This window comes from Canis lupus, chromosome X, assembly GCF_003254725.2.
Source record: "Canis lupus dingo isolate Sandy chromosome X, ASM325472v2, whole genome shotgun sequence".
Lineage (NCBI taxonomy): Eukaryota > Metazoa > Chordata > Mammalia > Carnivora > Canidae > Canis > Canis lupus.
In genome coordinates, this window is record NC_064281.1 from 88,246,272 (window position 1) to 88,267,790 (window position 21,519).

Genomic DNA, 21,519 nt, shown 5'->3' on the forward strand with positions numbered 1-21,519 from the left:
GCCAATAAGCACATGAAAATATGTCCAACATCATTAGCCATTAGGGAAATGCTAATTAAAACCACAATGGAAAAAAAAAAAAAAACACAATGAGATACCTACCACTAGGTTGGCTAGAATCAAAAAAGGAAAACAATAATTACGGGTTTTAAAAAAGATTTTATTTATTCATGAGAGGCAGAGAGAGAAGGGCAGAGACAGGCGGAGGGAGAAGTGGGCTCCCTCCAGGGAGAGCCTGATGTGGGACTCAATCCCTGGGCCTGCGATCATGCCTTGAGCCAAAGGCAGATGCTCAATCGCTGTGCCACCCAGGCGTCCCAACAAGAATTATTGTTGATGAGAATGTGGACAAATTAGAATCCTCAACCACTGCTGGTGGAAATGTAAATTGTCAAATAATTTGGCAGTTCCTCAAAGATAAACATAGAGTGACCATATAACCACATAGGAATTCCATTCCTAGGTATGTAACAAAGAAAGCTGAAACAAGTGTTCAAAAAAAATGTATTCATGAGTGTTCACAGCAGCATTACTGATACTAAACAATGAGTGAAAACACCCAAAATGTCCACCAACTTATGAATTATAAATAAAATGAGGTATATACATACAATAAAATACTCAGCCATAAATAGAATTGAAGTGCTACTTTATGCTACAACATGGATGAACCTTGAAAACATTACACAAAATGAAAAAAGCAAACACAAAAGATCCCATACTGTATGACTTAACTTATATTAAGTTAAGTTAATAACTTATTAACTTAATAAGTTAAGTTATTAACTTATTAATAACTTAATAATATTAATAATTAATAATATTAATAATATTAATTAATATTATTGTAACTTAATAATATTAATTCTAGACGTCTAAATAAGCAAATCCAAAGAAACAAAACAGCAGGGGGAATGGGAAGGGAGACTACTAATGGGTAAGAGGTTTCTGGGGTAATAAAAATATTCTAGAGGAGGAACAAAGATGGCAGAGTATGAGGAGGACCTTAGGCTTGCCTCACTGCTAAAACACAGCGAGATAAATATCAAATCATTCTGAATATCCAAGAAATCGATCTGAGGACTGACAGAACAAACTGCACAACCAAAGGGAGAGAGGAGACCACATCATGGAAGGTTGAAGGTGTGGAGATGTGGTTTGGGGGAGAAAAGGATCTTGAGTGCTGCAGAATGGAGGGAACCCTGGTCACAGAGAGAGGTGAGAGAGAGAGTGGATCACACAAGGGGGATCACACAAGGAAAACACTTCCCCAAAGCCACTGACAGGGAAAAGGAGAGGGGCTGATTTTCAGGACATTTTGCAATCAGTGGGGCTCAAATACTGGAGTTCTAGAGGTCTGTGGCATGGCTGATATAAAGCCTTGGTGGCACTACAGTGCTACGGTAGAGAACACAAGCAACTAACCTGGGGGCAGACTTTATAATCTGTGGTTCCTCTTCTTGGAGTACATCCGAGAGAACTGGCATTGCCCCTCCAAGGACAAAGGAACAGACAAGCATCGCTTCCCTCCCTTGACCCTCTCTCAGCCTAGGTGCTAAGACACCTTGATAAGGGCAACTAACCAGGACACTGGCTCTTTAGTGCATCTTGCTTCAAACCCCACACACCTGCACTCTGGTGCAAGTGCCCTTCTGGGTCAAACTTGCATCAATCCCAGCCTGGCGAGACCTTCCCCCAGATGACCAGCACAGGTCCCCTCCACGCCCGGTTCCTACAGTTTGGAGGTTTAAAAATCAGCTGACCTAGCTGGGATGGAGTCCAAAGTACACTGCTGCTCCAGGAGGGCAAGCAACCTAGACACAATGTGAAAAAAGCACGTGCTTTTTTGCCACGTGCACTTCTGGTACTGCTTTTCTAGGACAAGTGTGCCTGAGAACCAGAGCAGAAGGTTCTCAGCAAGAAGACCAGCACAAACCCCCACATGCACTATATATACTGACCATCAACTTGTGCAAAGCTTCAGCTTTAGTGGAAATAGCATCAGGTCTCTTACCAAACGGACCAGAACACTACACAGGAGAAGAAACTGCAGAGGTCTGATCTGACAGAGCGGCCATAACACAGCAGCAGAGTGCATGCAGCATACACCAGAGACACTTTCTGAAGAACCAGGCCCTGTACATTATATGAACTCTTCTTCATAAAGCTATTAATCTCAAGAAGCAGAAAGGATAACAGGCTCTCCTAACACAGAGAAAAAGACAAAAGACCTAGACAAAATGCCAAGATGGAAGAATTCATTCTAAAAGAATGAACAAGAAAAGGTCAGAGCCAGGGATCGAATTGAAATAGATATTAAGTAATATGCCTGATCCAGAATATAAAGTGAAAATCATAAGAATACTAGCTGGGCTTGAGAATAGCACAGAAGACATCAGGGAGGCCCTTACCATGGAGATAAAAGAGCTTAAAACCACAATGAGATACCTACCACTAGTCTCATATCAGAGAGTCCCAGAAGAAGAAGACAGAGAAAAGACATTAGAAAATTTCTAATAAAATTTTCTAATTTTATTAGAAAATTATAGCTGAAAATGTCCCTAAGCTAGAGAAGATAACAGTCCCAGGAGGCACAGAGAACTCTTATCAAAATCAACAAAAGCAGGGGTGCCCAGGTGGCTCAGTCAGTTAAGTGTCCAACTATTGGTTTTGGCTCAAGTCATGATCTCAGGGTCAGGAGATTGAGCACCATGCTGGGTGCAACGCTCAGCACAGAGTCTGCTGGAAGTTCTCTCCCTCTCCAACTACCTCCCCCTCTACTCCACCCCTCTGCTCAAATAAATAAATAAATGCCTTTAAAATATCAACAAAAGCAAACCAACATCTTGTCATATCACAGTTAAATTTGCAAAATACAGAGATAAAGAAAAAAATCCTAAAAGCAGCAAGACAAAAGAAGTCTCTAACTTATAAGGGAAGACTAATAAAGTTAGCAACAGATCCATCCATAGAAATTTGGCAGCCAGAGAAAGGTGGCATGATATATTCAAAGTGCTGAATGAGAAATAGCTGCAGCAAAGAATACTCTATCCAACAAGGCTATCAATTAGAATAGAAGGAGATATAAAGAGTTTCCTAGAAAAACAAAAAATAGGAGTTTGTGACCACCAAACCAGCCCTTCAAGAAATATTAAAGGGGATTCTTTGAGTGGGAAAGAAAGACAAAAAGCAACAAGAAAAGAACAATCTCCAGAAACAATAAAAAAATAAGTAATAAAATGGCACTAAATTCATATCTATCAATAATTACACTGAATGTAAATGGACTAAATGCTCCAATCAAAAGACAGAGGGGGGGATCCCTGGGTGGCGCAGCGGTTTGGCGCCTGCCTTTGGCCCGGGGCACGATCCTGGAGACCCGGGATCGAATCCCACGTCGGGCTCCCTGTGCATGGAGCCTGCTTCTCCCTCTGCCTCTGTCTCTGCCTCTCTCTCTCTCTCTGTATGACTATCATAAATAAATAAAAAAATTTTAAAAAAAACAAAAAACAAAAGACAGAGGGTGTCAGAATGGATAAAAAAACAACACCCATCTGTATCCTGCTTACAAAAGACTCATTTTAGACCTAAAGACACCAACAGATTGAAAGTGAGGGGATGGAGAAATACTGACCATGGAAACGGATGCCAAAAGAAAGCCAGAGTAGCAATACTTATATCAAAATAACTAGATTCCAAACCAAAGACTGTAATAAGAGATGAAGAAGGGCACTATGTCATAATAAAGGGATCTATCCAACAAGATCTAGCAACTGTAAATATCTATGTCTCCAACTTGGGAGCACTCAAATATGTAAATTGATTAAGGAACTCATTAATAAATAATATAATAATAGTAGGGGACTTCAACACCCCACTTACAGCAATGGACACATAATCTAAAAAGAAACTCAACAAGGAAACAATGCCTTTGAATTACACACTGGAACAGATGGACATAACAGATCAAGTGCACATGGGACATTCTCCAGAACAGATCACATATTAGGTCACAAATCAGGCCTCACGAAGTACAAAAAGATTAACATCATACCATGCATACTTTCAGACCACAACACTATGAAACTTGAAGTGAACCACAAGAAAAAATTTGGAGAGAGCACAAATACATGGAAGGTAAAGAAAAACCTACTGAAGAATGAATGGGTCAACCAGAAAATTTAAAAAGAAATTAATAAAACACATGGAAACAAATGAAAATGCAAATAGAATGGTTCAATACCCTTAGGATGCAGCAAAAGTGGTCATAAGAGGGAAGTATATAGCAATACAGGCCTTCTTAAAAAGAAAGAAAAATCTCAAATATGCAATCTAAGGCTCCACCTAAAGGAGCTAGAAAAAGAGCAATAAATGAAGCCTAAAGGAAACAGATGGGAAATAAGATTAAGGCAGAAATAAATGATACAGAAACTAAAAAAAAAAAACAATAAATAGAAGAGATCAGTGCAACCAGGAGCTGGTTCATTCCTTAGCCAGACTTATCAAAAAGAAAAAAGACCCAAATAAGTAAGATCATGAATATGAGAGAAGAAATCACAACACCACAGAAACACAATTATAAGAGAATATTATCAAAAATTATATAACAACAAAACAAGTAATTTGGAAGAAGTGATATATTCTTAGAACATATAAACTGCCAAAACTGAAACAGAATAGAAAACTTGAACAAACCAATGACCAGCAAAGAAATTGAATCAATGACCAAAAATCTCCCAACAAACAAAAATCCAGGGCCAGATAGCCCCACAGGTGAATTCTAACAAACATTTAAGACTTAATACCTATTCTTTTCAAACTATTCAAAAAAAATAGAAATGGAAGGAAAACTTTCAAAATCATTCTACAAAGCCAGCATTACCTTGATTCCAAAACTAGATTAAAACCCCACAAAAACGAGGAAACTCCAGGCAAATATTTCTGATGAGAAATCCTCACCAAAATACTAGCAAATCAAATCCAACAGTACATTAAAAGAATCATTCACCATAATCAAGTGGGATTTATTCCTGGGTTCCAAGAGTGGTTCAATAGTAGCAAATCAATCAATGTGATGCACCACATAAATAAAAGAAAGGATAAGAACCATATTACCCTGGGATCCCTGGGTGGCTCAGCGGTTTAGCGCCTGCCTTCGGACCAGGGCATGATCCTGGAGTCCCGGGTTCAAGTTCCATGTCGGGCTCCCTGCATGGAGCCTGCTTCTCCCTCTGCCTATGTCTCTACCTCATTCTCTCTCTGTGTGTCTCTCATGAATAAATAAATAAAATCTTAAAAAAAAAAAGAACCATATTACCCTGTCACTAAATGCAGAAAAAACACTTGACAAAGTATCATATCCTTTCATGAAAAACCCTCAACAAAGAGGGATAGAAGGAATATCTGTAAACATCATAAAGGCCATCTACAGAAAACCCACATTGAATATCATCCTCAATGGGGAAGAACTGAGAACTTTTCCTCTACAGTAAGAAAAAAAAAACAAGGATGTCTGTCCACTCTCATCACTGTTAATACTAGGAGTCCTAGCCTCAGCAATCAGACAGCAAAAAGAAATAAAAGGCATTCAAATCATCACGGCAGAAGTTAAACGTTCACAATGTGCAGATGACATGATAGTATATATAAAAAACCCGATGGAATCTACCAAAAAATTGCTAGAATTGATACATGAATTCAGTAAAGTTGCAGGATATAAAACCAATGTACAAAAATCTGCTGCAATTCTATATACCATTAATGAAGCAACAGAAAGAGAAAGCAAGGAATCAATCCCATTTACAAATACACCAAGAACCATAAGATACCTAGGAATAAATCTAACCAAAGAGGTAAAAGATCTGTACTCTGAAAACTATGAAACACTGATGAAAGAAATTGAAGACAACACAAAGAAATGGGAAAACATAAAAAAAAAAAAAAGAAATGGGAAAACATTCCATGCCCATGGATTGGAATAATAAATACTGTTAAGATGTCTATCCTACTCAAAGTGATCTACACATTGAATGCAATCCCTATCAAAATACCACTAGTAATTTTCAGAGCTAGAACAAATAATCCAAAAATTTGTACTGAATCAGAAAAGACCCCGAATAGCCAAAGCAATCTTATAAAGGAAAAGTAAAGCTGGAAGCATCACAATTCCAGACTTCAAGTTATATTACAAACCTATAGTGATCAAAACAGTATAGTACTGGCACACAAACAGACATATAAATCAATGGAACAGAATAGAAAATGCAGAAATTGGGACGCCTGAGTGGCTCAGTGGTTGAGCATCTGCCTTCGGCTCAGAGGGGGATCCCAGAGCTCCGGGACTGGGTCCCGCATCGGGCTCCTTGCATGGACCCTGTTTCTCCCTCTGCCTGTGTCTCTGCCTCTCTCTCTGTGTCTCTCATGAATAAATACAATCTTAAAAAAAAAAGAAATGGGAAAATGGACCCACAATTATATGGTAAAGTAATCTTTGACAAAGCAGGAAAAAATATCCAATGGAAAATAGTCTCTTCAACAAATGGTATTGTGAAAACTGGACTGCAACATGCAAAAAAAGAATGAAATGGGACTTTTTTACACCTTACACAAAAAGAAATTCAAAATGTAATAAAGACCTAAATGTGAGACGGGAGACCATCAAAATCCTAGAGGAGAACACTGGCAGTAACCTCTCTGGCATTGGCTGTAGCAACTTCTTACCAGGTATGTGTCCTGAAGCAAGGGAAAACAAAACAAAAGTAAACTATTGGGATTTCATCAAGATAAAAAGCTTCTGCACAGTGAAGGAAACAATCAACAAAACTAAAAGGCAACCTTCAGAATGGGAGAAGATATTTACAAATGGCATATCTGATAAAGGGCTAGTATCCAAAATCTATAAAGAACTTATAGAACTCGGGACACCTGGGTGGTTCAGCAGTTGGGTGTCTGCCTTCGCTCAGGGCGTAATCCCCATTCGGGGATCGAATCCCACATCAGGCTCCCTGTGAAGAGCCTGCTTCTCTCTCTGTCTGTGTCTCTACCTCTATGTCTCTCATAAATAAATAAATAAAATCTAAAAAGAAAATTATAGAACTCAACACCAAAAAAACAAGTAATTCAGTTAAAAAATGGGCAACAGACATGAAGAGACATTTCTCCAAAGAAGACATCGAGATGGCTAACAGACACATGAAAAGATGCTCAACATCACTCATCATTAGAGAAATACAAATCAAAAGTACAATAAGATAACAGCTCACACCTGTCAGAATGGCTAAGATTAATAGCACGGGAGACAACAGATGTTGGTGAGGACACAGAAAGGGGAATCCTCTTGCACTGTTAGTGGGAATGCAAACTGGTGCAGCTACTCTGGAAAACACTATGGAGATTCCTCAAAAAGTTAAAAATAGTACTATCCTGCAAACCAGCAACTGAACTACAAGTATTTACCCCAAAGGATACAAAAATACTGATTTGAAGGTATACACGCAATGTTTATAGCAGCATTATCAACTATAGACAAATTATGGAAAAAGCCCAAATGTCCATCCACTAATGAATGGATAAAGAAGTGTTATATATACACGATGGAATATTACCCATAAAAAAACAATGAAATCTTGCCATTTGCAAGGACATGGATGGAGCTAGGGAGAATTATGGTAAACAAAATAAGTCAGTTAAAGATAAATACCATGTAATTTCATTCATATATGGAATTTAAGAAATGTAACAGATGAACATAGGGGGAAAAAGAGAGGCAAAACATAAAACAGACTCTTAATTATAAAGAACATACCGAGGGTTGCTGGAGAGGAGGTGGGTAGGCAGATGGGGGTATTAAGGAAGGCACATGTTGTAATAAGCACTGGGTGTTGTATATAAGTGATGAATCATTAAATCCTACACCTGAGGGGCGTCTGGGTGGCTCAGTGGTTGAGTGTCTGACTTTGGCCCAGGTGGCAATCCTGGGGGCCTGGAATCAAATCCAGCATCAGGCTTCCTGTGGGGAGCCTGCTTTTCCCTCTGTCTCTGTCTCTGCCTCTGTGTGTCTCTCATGAATTAATAAATAAAATTCTTAGAAAAAAAATTTTGTGACCTTGAGTCATGCAAGAATTTCTTTGTTTTGACACCAAAAGCACAATCTTTAAAAATGATAAATTTTACTTCAAAAAATATAAAACTTCTGTTTAGTACTCTAATGGGAATGAAAAAACAAGCCAAAGACTTATGCTACAATATTCGTAATTCACACATCTGATAAAGGACTTTGTGTCCATTCTTTGTAGAGAAATTTCAAACTCACTGACAAGAAAACAACCCAATTAAAAAATAGACAAATTATTAGAACATTTCATAAAGAAGTCAAACAAATACCAAATAAGCCCTTGAAAATACAGTATACATCATTAGTCTTCAGGGAAATGCAAATTAAAACCACACTGACAAACCAGTACATACCTATTAGAATGGCAAAAATTTTTTTAAAAAGCACTGACTATATTAAATGTTGTTGAGAATGTAGAGAAATTAGAACTCTCATACACTGCTGATAGGAATATGAAATGGTACAATCACTTTGGGAAAGTTTTGTACTTTCTTATAATGTTAAGTACACACCTACCATATGTTCCAGTCACTCCTCTCCTGGATATCTACTCCAAATTAAAGAATGTATATATCTGAAGACTTTTATATAAATGTTCATAGCTGTCTTATTTGTCTAAGTGATCCCTACAACTGGAAATAATCCAAATGGCCAATAAGAGTTCAATAGACCACAAATTGTGGTATATTCATACAATGAAATACTACTCAGCAATAAAAAGTAATGGTCTATTTATATATGCAAGAACATTTTCAGTGAGTCTTTAAAACAATTTATACTGGGCAGCCCCAGTGGCGCAGCGGTTTAACGCCGCCTGCAGCTCAGGGTGTGATCCTGGAGACCGAGGATCGAGTCCCACATCGGGCTCCCTGCATGGAGCCTGCTTCTCCCTCTGCCTGTGTCTCTGCCTCTCTCTCTCTCTCTTTCTCTGAATGAATAAATAAATAAATCTTTAAAAAAAATTTATACTGAGTGTAAAAAGGCAGAAAATAATCATACATATTCTATCATTCCATTTATGTACAACTCTAGATAGAAAACACAAACTAAACTATATTAACAGAAAGCAGATTAATGGTTATCTCGAGAAGAAAGGATTGCAAAGGGACACAAGGAAAGTTTTGACGGTAAAGAACATGCAGATTACCTTGACTATGGTGATGATTTCATTGTGTATGCATGTCAAAAAACACCTTATCTATATGGACTTTACTGAATGTCAATTATACCTCAAAAAACCTATTAAATACAAAAAAATCTTAAAATGAAAAAATTGACTCTATTTACCATTTCTAAGTCAGGGAAAAAACAAACTGAAGCTAACAATTAAACTCTTCCACCACTGGCAGCAGCTGGAGAGTTTTGAAAATGGGAGTCGATAACTGGTCCTTCCATAGTTCCTTTTATGATAAGCATGGTGGGGCACTAATCCTTCTCTAAAACAAGCTAAGGAGAGATTAGAGTATGCTAAGTAGAACAGTTTTCATAAGACCGTCCTCATTAATCCTCCAGGTTTACTGTACCAAGAAGGTCTGGAGTATGCTACAATGCCTTTTTTTTTTTCATGTAAACAAACAGAAATAGAGAATATCCAAGTTAGAGGAAATGTTCTGAAGTTAGACCACAGGAGTTGACAGCTTGGCTGCACCGTTTATTAAAGATGTGACCTTGGACAAATTCCCTACTTTCTTTGTGTCTCAGTTTCCTCATTTGTAAAATGTGCATTCATTCAATGAATGTTTATTGAAAATGCCCCCCAAGAAACTCTTAAAAATGGTCATCAAGAGGTCAATAGACCACAAATTGTGATATATTCATACAATGAAATACTACTCAGCAATAAAAAGTAATGACCTATTTATATATGCAAGAACATTTTCAGTGAGAAAAATGTATATAATACAATCACAACTAGAAAACAAACCTTCCTAATTTTCGTTTTCTCAATAAGAGATTAATAGGACAAAAAAAGAAAGAACTAATATAAAAATGTTTAAGAGTTAAAATTTTAAAACACCATGTCAAGTATAGAGATGTAGTTAGAAAAGAATAGCGTGTAGTTTATAAATTAGACTATAATTCAACTGATTCTTTCTATATATATTGTATTTATTCACTTGAGGAAAGAGGTCAAAGTGGAATCTGTAGATCAGATTACAATTACAGGTAAAAAGAGCTAATCAGGCACAATTCTATAATAAACGTATCAAATCAACACACTATACACCAAACTTATACAACGTTATGTGTTACTTATATCTCAATAAAAATAAATTTTTAAAAATAAAAGAGGAAAAAAGCACAACTATATTGTGATCTCCTAACAACACTATGGCCTCTCAATAGTCAATCATCTTGATGTTAGGCCTATTATGCTTTCTAAAAAAAGCAATATTTTAATTATTCGTATTCTTACACATTTATAATGTTGCTTTGTTAGTTTTCCAGTACTGTAATTATTATGTGAAACATAAGCCAATTCCTACAAGTTTTAGACAAAGTTTGTCTCATGAGATATTACCATAATATGTTACTAAGATTTCCAATTTGGCATTTTAAATAAAGTTTAAAATATAATTAACACTGAATGCAAATCTTCAATCTGAGTCTACCCATGGATTTACAAAGGAGTCCAAATGTCTTTCAGCAGGAAAAAATGAAAGTAGCAACTGCATCATGATAAGGGTTTAATATAGCCATTAAGTCATGTTTATTCAGTGATATGGAATGAATGAATACAGTTTATTCAGTATGATTATGGAGTTTTTCCATATATATACCTATTTTATAAATCACTTTAAAAGCAGCTTGAAAACATTCATTAGACAACTGCTATGACTCAAGCTAGAACTCAGTAAAAGGTACTAAGGGAAGGTATTGATTTTCATGTTCAGAAAGCATTATTCATTCTGATTGTGAAGAGGAACCCCAGTATGCACATAATAAATTAATATTTAAGTGATCATTTTGTTAGAAAAATAACAGTTACCTGTGATACACCCAACTTTTTACAAGCATCAAGAAAATTTTCTACATTTCTTCGACATTTTGCCATGCTCAGTTTAGGCTGTAAAGTAAGGGGAAAAAGGCATTTTTCAGGCATATTTATACAGAAATTTATCAATACTAAAAATTAAATTTATTGAGGTATATTATTTGAAGACAGTTTCAAGAAGCTCTACCTCCCTTTAGAAAACTAACAAATTATAGACAAAACTTACCACTGCTGGTGATGGCACATGAATACTAGCTACAGAGCGTGGCCTTATGTGATTGGCTAAATGGCAAAGAACAACTCCATCCATCAGCGCAGCTCCAATGTCATCAGGCAAAATTACTTTTAACCTGGATTCAAGATTCTATAAAGAAATGGATATAAATCACAGATATCCTATCTAAATAGATATGCTACATATTTATATTACTAATCATTATATAATTCAAACTTCTAAAAAGCTTTGCAAATAAAATGCAGATACTTTGCTAATTTTCCAAGTTAAACCCATTTCGCAAAGCAGATCTGTAAGGTCAAGCTCACTTACATTCCGAAGTTGTCGTATTTGTTCTCGTTCTTCCCGTAGATGTTCCATCTTTCTTCTCATCGTAAATCCAGGATCTGCTGCCCCATATTCCTGACGAGATGAGCGGCTAAAAGCTATAAAAAGAGAAAGTTCCTAGCTTATCACAAGGCTAATAGGAAGACTCAACCAGTGGTGGGAAAAGAGGCATGATAATGAAGAATCAGTACAAAACTACATAAAACACTATTACTTATTAATACATTCTAAATATTTTTTCACAGATTATAACTGAAATCTACTTATCTGCACAACTGAAAGCAACAGGGAAGACAAGTGTAACGATTTCTACCACCTACACATGTTCTTATTTAAACATACTAGTTATTAAAAACTTATGATCCAGGTTAAAAATTATTATTGAACATAAATCTGCCTTTATTATATTTAAAGAAAAAGGAAATTATTCTTGAAGGTCAATACAGTTATTCAGGAATAAAAACTATAATTCAATACCTTGCCAAGTAACATGGATCCATTTTCTTTTGGGCTTGCCAAATGCGAAAAGATCCCTTTTTAAAACCACAATATAATGGAGTGCTATAATTTCAAACAGTGTTTGGTCTGCTGGCAGAGTGGTCATTCTAATAGCAGTCACAGTAGAGTGGAAATAAGACTGCAGTATATCTAAGGCAAAAAGCTGAGGTTTCAGGAGCTTGAAGGTAAAGAGGAAGAAAGAAATGGGGAACGGGAATTGGAAAGACAAATAAGGTTAAGAGAAAATTACTTTTAAGAGAGGGGAAAGAATCTATGTGTACTTAAAACTACGGAATCAATCCCACTTAAGCTGGAAAACTCTAGTTTCATATATAACCAAAAAATTTTAGTTGCAGAATATGCACTTACCTGATCTAGGCTTCAAGCCAAAAGGACCATGTGAAAAACCATCAGTTCTATCATATTCCTAAAAAAAAAAAAAAAGAAATAAAACCACTTTTCTTTCAAAATAGTCAAGACAGTTATTTATATCCATTCCAACTTTAGATGTATTTATTTGTTTCCATGATTGGTGGAGTACAGAAAGGCAAACTGTATTTCAATTCAAATTGATACATTTCACTTTTTAAAAGTCTACAAATATTTGCTAATTGATCTGACTACATAAGCTTGCAAATACTTCCCTCTCCTAGTGTAAGGAAAAATAAAAATTACTGAATTACATAAAATAAATAGGTATTATTTTTTGAATGAAGAACCAGATTAAAGCCTCCACAAAAATTAAATAAGCTTCAATGAAAAGTAAATGGTTAGCAATATTTACTCAGTATCTACTAATGACCTGACATTTAGTAGATAATCTGAGACAAATATGCATATTCACACTAATAGGGGATGATAGCTGATATTAATAAATGATAAATTATCATCTCTTCTATTTGAATATACATTGTTTCGAAGTGCTTTCACACAGTGGTGTGCTGCTGAAAGAAATGGTATATTTTAAAAATCTGAGCTTGGAGTTAGAAAGTTTAGGCTAACTCTTGAGCAAAACATTTAATTTCTGTGACTATTTCTTCATACTTAAAATGGGGTGTTTGTCGTGAAGTAACTGAGATAACTAAAAGCACTTTGGAAATTGGGCTTGCCAAAGGTGAAAAGATCCCTTTCATAATTTCAGCAGTACCTTATTTAACATTTGCAATAGCTGTGAAGCAGCTGGCTTCAGTCACTTGTCTACCATTCACTGACTGGAGTCAATAAATGATTGAGATTTACTGATTGGGAAATGTTCCAATCTCTTTAGCTTGGTAAAGGTTACCAATCTCTTTAGCTACAAAATCATGAGGATAATACCCAGCTCATGGGACTACTTTAGGTTCAAGTGTATAGACAAGCACTTTGTTAATAGTATAGTACTAGGAATGCGTGGGTGGCTCAGTTAGTTAAGTGTCTCTTGATTTAAAGTCAGGTCTTGATCTCAGGGTTTTGAGTTCAGGCCTCGTGTTGGGTTCCATGCTGGGCATAGAGACTACTTTTAAAAAAAAAGAGTGGCTCAGTCAGTTAAGCATCTGCCTTCAGTTCAGGTCATGACCCCAGGTCCTGGGACCAAGTCCTGCATAGGGCTCCCTGCTGAGCAGGGAGTCTGCTTCTCCTTCTGTCCTTCCCTTCTACTTGTCATCTCTCTCTTTCTCTCAAGTAAACAAATAAAATATTTTTAAATTTTTTTTAAATTAAAAAACAGTACAGTACTATACTAGGGGTGCCTGACTGGCTTAGTCAGTAGAGCATGAGACTCTTGATCTCAGGGTTGTGAGTTCAAAACCCATGTTGTACATGGAGCCTACTGAAAAAAAATGTTTAATTAAATTTAAATTTAAAAAATAGTATAGTACTATACTGTTTTTTTTTTTTAAGATTTTACTTATTTATTCATAAGAGACACAGAGAGAGGCAGAGACAAAGGCAAAGGGAGAAGCAGGCTCCCCATAGGGAGCCCGATGCAGACCTCTATCCAGGGACACTGAGATCACGCCCTGAGCTGACGTAAACGCTTAACCACTGAGCCATCGAGGCGTCCCTATACTAATTGATTCTTTTTTTTACCTTTTTTTTTTTTTTTTACTAATTGATTTTTACCGTTTTCTTTCACAGACGAGATGGAAGTAATCAGAATTTTGTTGATTCTCTAAATCTTCTGCTGATTAACATGTTATATGCAGTTCCAGTTGAATGCTAGCTGAGCCACCAAAACACTTGTTCATCACCCTATCCATCCACAAGCTCACAGTTTGTCTTCATTATATTGGTTAAAGCATCATGAATTCCCCAAAACTTCATTTATCCAAATGTAAGCAAAATGTATTATAAAAGCAATATAATTTGAGAAAACTGGCACTAATACTCTCCCCATGAGCACAGATCATAAAATCATAAGGCAACCAGGGAACTAGTCACTTATATGCTTACATTTATTATAACTGAAAGTAAAAGAAAGGATTAACAAAAGCATGCAACAAAGACTAATTTTAGGATATCTTAATTTATATTGCTTTCTAAAAGAATGCAAACAATTTTACTTCTCATATAAATAATTTAGGAACATGTTTATAAAGCTAATATCCAAATCCATTTAAAACTTTCATAATGCAACTCATCCAAAACAATAAACAAATGATCCTGGCTTTTAAAAAAATTAACACTGCCTATATAAAACGAAATACCTATCTATGTAATTAACTAAAGTTATATGGTGAATATGGATGATCCAAACATTTAGACAAAGTTCTGAATTCACCAAATGAATACATAATTATTTATTACTAATGCCAACACACTTTTAGAACACTAAAGAAGGTAATCTGAAATAGAAAAGATACTGTTGCGAATTTTAAAATTTATCTCTTGTTGTAAAGTAATCCATCTAACTAAATTAGAAGAATCAATCACCAGAGTATTTGGGTGAGATCTCACAAATGCGAACTTTCACCCACCCCTTCTCCCCATGTTCTCCCTTAGGTCTAAGATGCCAGTAAATGTGTACCCTTCTGTCGATAGGAACAACCCACCACAGGGAAGTTTCTCGTGGAAAAAGGAAGTTTCTCTTGCATTGCTTTCAGACCTAATTGGCTATGAGAAAAACCAAAGGCCATTGCACAATGCTGAAGTACTTCTTTCAAATTTAAAATTGCAAAGCTGTTCTTATCATTTATTTCAAAATATAGATGAATTACAAAACAAAAGAATTTTATAAAGTCTTCTCTATGTTCTATAGGAATTTTCCACTAAGTAATTCGGGTGATATTATTATTATGAATATTTGTACAAAAGATGGTGTTCTTAAAATTTTTTATAGGCTAGATTTGTACAAATTAACCTACTGTGGATTTTTTAACATGGGTGAATAAATTATATTGTTTAAAAGAAAAAGAAAGATGAAGCTAGAGAGAAGAGACGAGGAAGAAACCTATGTAAACACATAAAAACAGAACTTGTACCTCAGATGATACTGGAGATTGTGGTGACATACTAGCATTATCACTGTCTTGCTAAAATAAAAAAATAAAAAGATGAAAGATGAAATTAAAATACAAATGATGATTTAGACATATAAAAGAAAAACCGAAAACTGTTTTGATCAATTGCTAAAGGAAGAATCTGGAAAATACTATCAACCACCTTGCCACTCAAAGTGTGGTCTGTGAACCAACAGCTTCAGCACCCTTTTGGAGTTGGTGAGAAATGCAGAATCTCAGGCCAACCCTACACTTGCTAAACCAGACTCTATACTTCAGTAAGGTCCCCAGGTGATTGATTCATAAGCACTTTAAGGTATCAGAAGCACTACCTATTCACATCAAATATTTCTATAAATCTATTTCTTTTAAAGAACACAAATGAAAAAAATCTTTCCATATTTCTTAGAAGAGATTCACATGTTATGATTAATTCCTGATGGGAAATGCCAATGGGATGGTACAATCCCATTGAGAGAGATACATGGAAGCATGCAAAATTTCCATCCCTCCAAGTAAGAACATTTTACCTGGGAAATTATGTGTATCTAATATAGGCTTAGAAATAATTAGAGAACTTAACTGCATAAAATAATATTAAACAATCCATGTTTTTTGAATGACTACCAACCAAATACAAAAATCTTCACATTTAACCTTGAATATGCATGCCACATAGGACATTCATTCAACATTCAATAAAAGATGATTGCTTACTATATGTCGACACTGTGCTAGACAACAGTGGAGTATTCAAATTGAGTAAAATATCATCCACTCAAGGATCTCTCAGTCTAGGGGGAACACAGATTCATTTGTACAGGTAATACAACCTTCTCAGTACAGTGTTAGAGCTATGTATGCATGGTATATGATGAGGCACAGGTAAGGGGCACCTAGAGAAATGGTAGGAGTGAAAGGGCAAATTTCCTGAAAAAGTGAAAAACTGAGTAGTGTGTTTACCAGAAAGAGAAGGAAGGGAACAACATTCCAAGATGAGAGGACAAGGACAAAGGCACAGAAGCAAAAATGAAACGATGATGCAGAAAACCTTTGAGCAGTCCATATTGCTGGAGAGTACTGAAAAGCAAGAAAAAAAACTGAACAGATCATGAGCTGAGGCTGATGTGCTAAGAAGGGGTCTGATCAGGAAGGACCAAGAATTTATCTTCTAAGTGACAGGACATAGTGAAGGTTTCTAAGCAAGGGGATGACCTCATCCCGTTTTTGTGTTCTTTGGAGTAATCATTGTGGCTTGCAGAGAGGACAATGGACTGGAGAAAGGGAAAAGAGCAAGGATGCTATTGTGGTGGTACAGGCAAAAAATGCTAAGGCCCATGCCAGGGCAGAAATAGCAGAAATACAGGTGGAAAATGTATTCAAAATACTTCAGTATCAAAAAGAAAAGTTAGTTCTTTGGTAACATTAGATATTAAAGCAGGCAAGACCAAAGTGGATATAAAACACAAAGGGACAGAGACAATAGCCAAGCTGAACCTCTAGCTCAGGGTTCAGCAAACATTTTCTGTGTGATTCCATTACCTAAAATTAAAGTTTTCAGAAGCCCTGCAAAGTACTCAATATCAAATTAACTACCAATCCCTCCAATCAAAAATACACAAAGCTTAAGTATTTATGGTGATGACACAGTGTCATTTCAAAAATGCTAGGCTGCTGCATAATTTTAAATGGTAAGGTAGAAAAATTTATAATAATGCACAAACTATAGCAACCTAATTTTTAAAAATGTTAAAACAGTACACAGAATTTACAGAAAAAGATTAATAAATGCCAAAAGAATCTCAACTGACTACGAGGTTGATTTAGTAAGACAGAAGATGAGAAAATGTAAAAGACAAATGTTAATAGAATTCTAAAACTGAACTATCAGAAATTCTGTTCAAAATAAAGGATATATGGAAACTATATAATTAAATTAATAACCGCATGGTGATACTCAGTTTTTATTATTGGAAAAAAACATGCATTAAATCACTAACCAAGAAACTGACAGAGGTGTTACATTTTACTCTGATGAACCAACTACATATGAAAAGTAAACATTTTAAATAATTGCTACTATCACCCTCTTTTCTCACCTCATCGTTTTCATTGCCACTTGAACTCTTCCTTGATGATTTATACTGAAAAATATTTAAAACATACACTTTATTTTTCTTTGAACATATGAATTCTCTACCAGTAAATTATACGTGAGGTTTATTCATATTTTGGCACTTTTATTAAATTATCTGATACTAACATTAATTATATAACCAGTTTAAACAATCTTAACACTTATTAATAGCTAATACATGGAGGGCTTTCATGTGCAAGGCATCGTTCTATATATCTAGCAACATTTCCTTCCTGAGCCGATCCACTTCCCATTCAACTCAGGTTTCCTATCTGAAAGTTGTCTTAAACTCTTCAGTTTTCTTAATCCACTATATCCAAAACATCATTGTCAATTCTTTTTGTAATCTCTCTGACTTGCTTCTTTTGAATTCTTAAAACTACCAATTTATCCTAGGGCCCCATTACCTCCCACCTAGATGGTAATCGCCCCATTCAAAAATGCTATCTATTGTTAAGAAACCTACTGATTTCAGGTAAGAAAAACCATAACGTTAGGTATATATATTGACCATACAATAACAGTAATAATGATAATAGCTAATACTTATATTAGTGATTACTATGTACCAGGCACTGACAAAAGTATGTTACACATATCAACCCATTTGATTGTCCTAACAACACTAAAGTAAATATTATTATCTGCATTTTATACTGAGGCACCAAGGTCATATGCTTAAAATAAAAAATGCTACTATGTCAAAAAGCTTTGTTTTTACAATCAAGAATTACAGAAATACAGAATGACAACCACCAAAGTTCTTATTTCACCACCAAAGGACTTATTAAGTCCTCTAGGGTTCTTATTTCTAACTCCTCCTCACCACAAATAATCCTGCAAATTAATGGTAGATTAAAACATTCAAAACACTATTTGCATCTTATGATTCCCCTACTGAAAAACCTACTTTCAAATTATGTTCAACTTTCCTTGCCTGGCATTCAAAGTTCTATTTAATGGCCCCCTTTCTTATGCAGCTTTATATTCCATAACTCTTGGAAAACTAGATCTATCTGATAGCTCAACCACAGATTGGAAGGCAAGCAGTATATTAGGGATTACAAACACCAGACCTAAATTCCTCCATTGTCTCTCCAGTGATGTATGACAACTACCCTACGCATGATGCTTGCTGACAATACATTGTCTTGGTTCTATTCTACTTCAACAAAAGAATGACATTTGCACAGCAGACCCCAGGACCTGAAGATGGCCATCAGTCATCCAAGTAAAGGAAAAGAAACTCATGGATGTCAAAACAGAGGAGTTGCCAAACTGAATACTGTTGCAGGATCTCGCCTCTAAAGATACCGGTTGGAGTGTTTCAAAGAAGTTACTACCAGTATTACAAGTATGTCAATGTGAAGAAAAGGAACATCATCGAGGTTTCAATGTTGCTGGAATATTACATGCTTTTCAACCACTGCCTTTCATACAAGGAACTCAAACATGAACAGCTACACAAGTACCACTGAAGAGGGCACAGTCTATATTCCTGGCCATGACCTTTGTAGGGTAGATTTTTGTAGAGCAAAAATCCCTGATATTTGCTGGATCCTTTCATATTTTAATTGAGAATTAATACCGGATAAAGGATGATTGGTACAAAAACAAAAAACCAAACAAAAGAATGACATTTGAGTGAATAATAAGCTAGTATTTATTAAATGTATACCTTGGGGCAAGTGCTATTCTCATAGCCATTTTACATTATTAAGTAATTCAGCAGTTATAATAATCTTGTAAAAAAAGATACAATTAGAGTCATTTGGGGATAGAAAAAAATTAAGCTCAGCAAGGTTAGGTAATTTGTCAAAGTCACACAGTCAATATCTAAGTTAAAAACTGGAACCAACGTGGTTTGATTCTAGAAGCCAAGGCTCGTGCTCGCTTCAGCAGCACATATATTCTAGAAGCCAAGGCTCTTAACCACTATCTCTAAATCCTGAATGATTAGTAGAAGTTTGTCAGGAATAAAAAGGGCTAGTGGGCATTCTCAGAAGAAGGAAAGCACAAACTAATAAAAAAAAAAAGCTCAGCCTATGCAGAAAACAAAGAATAGCCAGATGGCGGAGCGCCTGCGTGGCACAGTCAGTTAAGCATCAAACTCTTGGTTTTGGCTCAGGTGGTGATCTCGAAGTTGTGAGATCGAGAACCCTGTTAGGCTCCATGCTCAGCTGGGAGTTGGCTTGAGATTTCTCTCTCCCTCTCCCACCCTCCCTCCCACCACACTTTCTCTCTAAAAAAATAATAAATAAATAAGCCTTTAAAAAAAAAAGTAGCAGTATGGCTAGTGAGGAGAGTGAATTGTGGCAGGTAATAAACCTTAGAGATTAGGGGATCATGGCATCTGAAGTTTTTTAAAAGTCTAAATTTTGTGTTATTGATAATAGACAGGGAAGAAACAAATTTAAGCCAGGGTTTTCTCAAAGGACTGTGAAGCTACAGAAAGGGAACAAATGAAGAAGTTATTACAATTGCCTAGACAAGAATGAGGGTTCCAACCAAAGCAAGGGCAGTGAAGATGTAGAAGAGGTGGCAAATTAGAGAAAGAGGACATATAATTAATATCTTAGTGATGATTGGAGGAATGAGAGAGGGAAAGATCAAAGAGGACTGAGGTGTAGAGCTGAGACAACTGGACAGACACTGCTGCTATTAACGTGAATAAATAGGGAGGAGGAGCAAGTTCCATGGGGGAGAAGGGTAAGAGGCAGAGACAGATTGACCTTGAAATACATGTAAAGCATCCAGACAATTAGAAACACAGGTCTGGAAACCAGAAAAAAAACTACGGGATGTAAATTTAGACCCACCAGAATATGAGACATCTGGAGTCATAAAAGCTTCAGAGGGAGTTTTTAGGGTAATGAAAAGAGAATGAGCCCCTAAGAGCAAGCAGAAGAAAAGTCAGAAAACCCAAAAAAATCCAAAAAACCCAGAAGAACCAAGAAAGAAAAATTATTTAGAAACCAAGAAAGGAGTTTCAAGAAAAGAGATGTGGCCATCACTGTCAAATTCTTAGGTACATGTTAAGCTCTAGGTAAGGGGCTATGTCAATGGAGAAATGGATGTGGAAGCCAGACTGTGGTGGGTTAAGGAGTAATCAGAAACTAGGATGTAAAAATTTAAATTTGGCCTAAAGAAAAAGAGACAAGGCAACAGCTGCAAGGGGACTCGGGAATAATTGTAGAGGTCTGAGAGCATGTATCAGATGGAAAGTAAAGAGATGGAAAGGATGTATTAGAGTAAGTGAATAACTGATAAAGGAAAGAAACAGAGCATAAAGAGGTTAAGAACATAGATAATGAGATTTGTGTTATTGTTACTCAACTACACTTCTAATTTAAAATATTTATCACATTTGAAAACTCAGAAAGGTACTACTTTGCATTACCACACAGATTTAAAAGTCCTAACACTCAAAACCTAATATATACATAGATCTGAAGATATTCCATAAGTTCAACTTTTATTCAATCAACTCAGCTGTCCACTATCCTCAATTAGCATTAGTCTGAATAACTGAAATTTATTATATCGGAATTCAAATAATAAAGACCTGTTTACAAACCAGAGAAACAAAAAGGTCAGATCACTTCTGTATCTTATGTTAATTTCACAGGAGAGACAGTAACTTGTGTACAAATTCTGACTCCTAACAACACAAATCAGGTTATTTCACAAACCCAGTTGGCTTCCCTATTCCAGTATAAAATTAACCATGATCAGAGA

The 21,519-nt window shown here is 35.9% G+C and overlaps 1 protein-coding gene and 1 non-coding gene across 10 annotated transcripts in view; both read right to left on the minus strand.

Moving 5' to 3' along the window:
* The window catches only part of LRCH2 (leucine rich repeats and calponin homology domain containing 2), a 215,062-nt gene that overhangs the window by 97,571 nt on the left and 95,972 nt on the right, over window positions 1-21,519 (minus strand). For 7 of the 9 annotated variants that reach the window (XR_007409431.1, XR_007409430.1, XM_025431354.3 and 4 more), the window contains 6 exons: window positions 17,744-17,788; window positions 15,627-15,677; window positions 12,538-12,595; window positions 11,656-11,768; window positions 11,335-11,472; window positions 11,103-11,180 (listed from right to left, as the gene is read on the minus strand). Coding sequence is in view for 7 of the 9 variants with exons in the window: in XM_025431354.3 (XP_025287139.1) it covers window positions 11,103-11,180; window positions 11,335-11,472; window positions 11,656-11,768; window positions 12,538-12,595; window positions 15,627-15,677; window positions 17,744-17,788 (483 nt within the window). In the remaining 2 variants the exon portion in view is untranslated. The remainder of the gene's footprint in view (window positions 1-11,102; window positions 11,181-11,334; window positions 11,473-11,655; window positions 11,769-12,537; window positions 12,596-15,626; window positions 15,678-17,743; window positions 17,789-21,519) is intronic. The other 2 variants (XM_025431350.3, XM_025431352.3) reach the window with 1 other exon arrangement.
* LOC112649548 (small nucleolar RNA SNORA35) lies at window positions 15,165-15,293 on the minus strand. Its single transcript, XR_003129617.1, has one exon. It is a non-coding gene; the product is annotated as a small nucleolar RNA SNORA35 (small nucleolar RNA).